At 44.8% G+C, this 2,500-nt stretch overlaps 1 protein-coding gene across 7 annotated transcripts in view; it reads left to right on the top strand.

The window, feature by feature from the left end:
• Positions 1 to 2,500, top strand: part of LOC119580715 (protein diaphanous homolog 1-like) — a 20,540-nt gene that overhangs the window by 7,276 nt on the left and 10,764 nt on the right. For all 7 annotated transcript variants that reach the window (XM_037928834.1, XM_037928846.1, XM_037928841.1 and 4 more), the window contains exons 3-4: positions 858 to 1,081; positions 1,291 to 2,236. In XM_037928834.1, the coding sequence (XP_037784762.1) occupies positions 858 to 1,081; positions 1,291 to 2,236 (1,170 nt within the window). The remainder of the gene's footprint in view (positions 1 to 857; positions 1,082 to 1,290; positions 2,237 to 2,500) is intronic.

Here is a 2,500-nt window from a genome sequence, read left to right on the forward strand (position 1 = left end):
GTATAAACGAAACCCATTTGCCTCCGAGTGCAAGACGGGCCTGGTTTGTTGATCTCTCTGTCTGGCGTTCGGAAATGAGGTGTTTAGAAGCGCTGTTATGACGTCAGTTGCCTTTCTGTTATGTTCCTCGGTCGCCTTTCTGTGTTTGTGAAACGGGGATTGTAATTATAGTATATCTCTTAATTGCTGTCATCTGGTGGTTATAATTTTATTTTCGATATTAGGTGCTGGTATTATTGTCATTACTGTTAGTACTGTTTATTGCCACTATTGTTCTATGATGATACCACTGCTATTGGTACTGTTAGTAATTATTACTATCATTATCTCTACTGTTGCTGCTATTATTATCATGCTTATCAAATATCATAATCCTTATTATCATTATAAATAGTAGTCTACTTCATATCAAATAACCTCCAGACATCCCATACTTATGCCACATTTTCGCTTAACTTAGGACATATATAAAATATATATATTACAGTATTCACTTATCGTGTTGAAAAGTGGCAATCAGATAAAGATAATTATTCATGTAAGGTTGTTATATCTCATTTTTTATGTAATCTTTAAAGTATTACGACTGACAGTTTTTAATTTTACTATCAATTCATAGGCCTACGGAAATTTGAGTGTTGTGAGAAAAGAGGTAAACGATGATTAAGTAATTTCTCATGTAAAGATATTATATCCGATGTTCTAATTAAATCCCAAGAATATGATTTACAGGGGCTGCAAAATGACCGATTTCTTCCCCTACACTTTACGATAATAAAAAAAAAATAATAATAATAAAAAAAAAAATAATAATAATAAAAAAAAAAAAAAAAAATAAAACGTTCCTTCGCCATCAGGAGAGCCTCGACTGCCCAGTTTGTTTCGAGCAGTACAACGATGGCCCTCGCACCCCGAAGATGATGTCCTGCCTGCACACCGTCTGCGCGAGTTGTATTCTTGACCTCCTGGGCCTTGGGAAACAGCAACAAGGGGCGAGTGAGCCCGAGATTCCGAGAGGTCAGAGGGTCCAGTGTCCTCTCTGTCGGGAGGACATTTTGACGGACAAGTTGCAGACGAATAGGTGAGGGTCTGGGAGTGGGTGCAAGTTGGGCTTGATTAGGATTTTACTATTTTTAATGTTTTTTTTTATATTCAACTTTGATAAGCTGGCATTGAATATATACATTAAAACCTTCTCTTAAACTGAACTTACGTGCAACAGTGTGTGTGTGTGTGTGTGTGTGTGTGTGTTTGCAGCTGTCCTAAATACTCTAACTTGCATCTTTCAAGGTATATCGTAGCTCACCTCCGCCACCTCCTCCGGCTGGCAAGTTTGGCCAACGGAGAGACTCAGCACAAGAATGCACAGGGTACAGGTGCGGACAGAGTAAAGGCATTGGGAGTCCCCGTGTTGCCCGTGAAGCAGCAACATTCTCCTCGCTTGGCTTCTACTCCCCCTCTCCCCCAACGATCCACGTCTCCTCCACCTCTCCCCCAGAGGAATCGCCTGCCTCCTCTTCCTCTGGGAGCGCCCCTCTCTCCTCAGTCCGTCCCTAGGGGTGGTCGTCGAGCCCCCGCGCCTCCCCCGCCTTCTGCAGCTGCTGAGGGAGAGCGAGCACCTCCTCCTATAGGCATCGTTGTTCAGTCTCCACCACCTTTCCCGTTCGGCGGACCTCAGCAAAGTCCTCCTCCTTCTGCTTACCCTCCTCGCCCTCCTTCTTCTCCGCCTCCTCCACCTGGTTACCCTTCTCCACCTGTCTACCCTCCTCCACCAACCTATCCTTCTCCACCTACTTACCCTTCTCCACCTGCCTACCCTCCTCCACCTGCTTACCCTCCTCCACCTCCCCCCTCACTTCTATCTTCCCCTCGCCCTCCTCACCCTCTTTGCGCTCCTCCACCCCTATCTCCCTACCCTTTTGCCCCCGCTCCTCCACCCCTATTTCCCTACCCTCTTTCCCCACGCGATTCCCCTCCTACATCCTCTCCCTCGGTCCCTCCTCCAAGCATGCAGCACCAAATGTATCCAACTCTTTCGCGATTCTCTGACGACTCAAACGCCCCCAGCTCACGACCTCCCTCTGTCTCCACGTCCCCTGTCACCCCCTGCCAGGACACCGTGTCACCGTCAGCGCCCCCTGCCGTAGAGAACCTGGAGGAGGATCTGTGGTGCAGAACCTGCGATGAACCAGCCAAGAAGTTCTGCATTGACCATGAAGTCATTCCTCTTCTGAAGGTATTTGAAGAAGAGATTAATAGATATATAGACGGATAGATAGATAGATAGATAGATAGATAGATAGATAGATAGATAGATAGAAAAAACAGATAAGTAACTAGATAGATAGATAGAGACAGACAGACACAGACAAACAGACAGACAGACAGATAGATAAATAGATAACTAGATAGATAGGTATACAGGCACAATCAATGCATTTTCGTTTGTTTATTTTGTGGAAAAAATAAACAGAATTACAACACGTAATTTCTCACTGAA

This window comes from Penaeus monodon, chromosome 2 (genome assembly GCF_015228065.2).
Source record: "Penaeus monodon isolate SGIC_2016 chromosome 2, NSTDA_Pmon_1, whole genome shotgun sequence".
Taxonomy (NCBI): Eukaryota; Metazoa; Arthropoda; class Malacostraca; order Decapoda; family Penaeidae; genus Penaeus; species Penaeus monodon.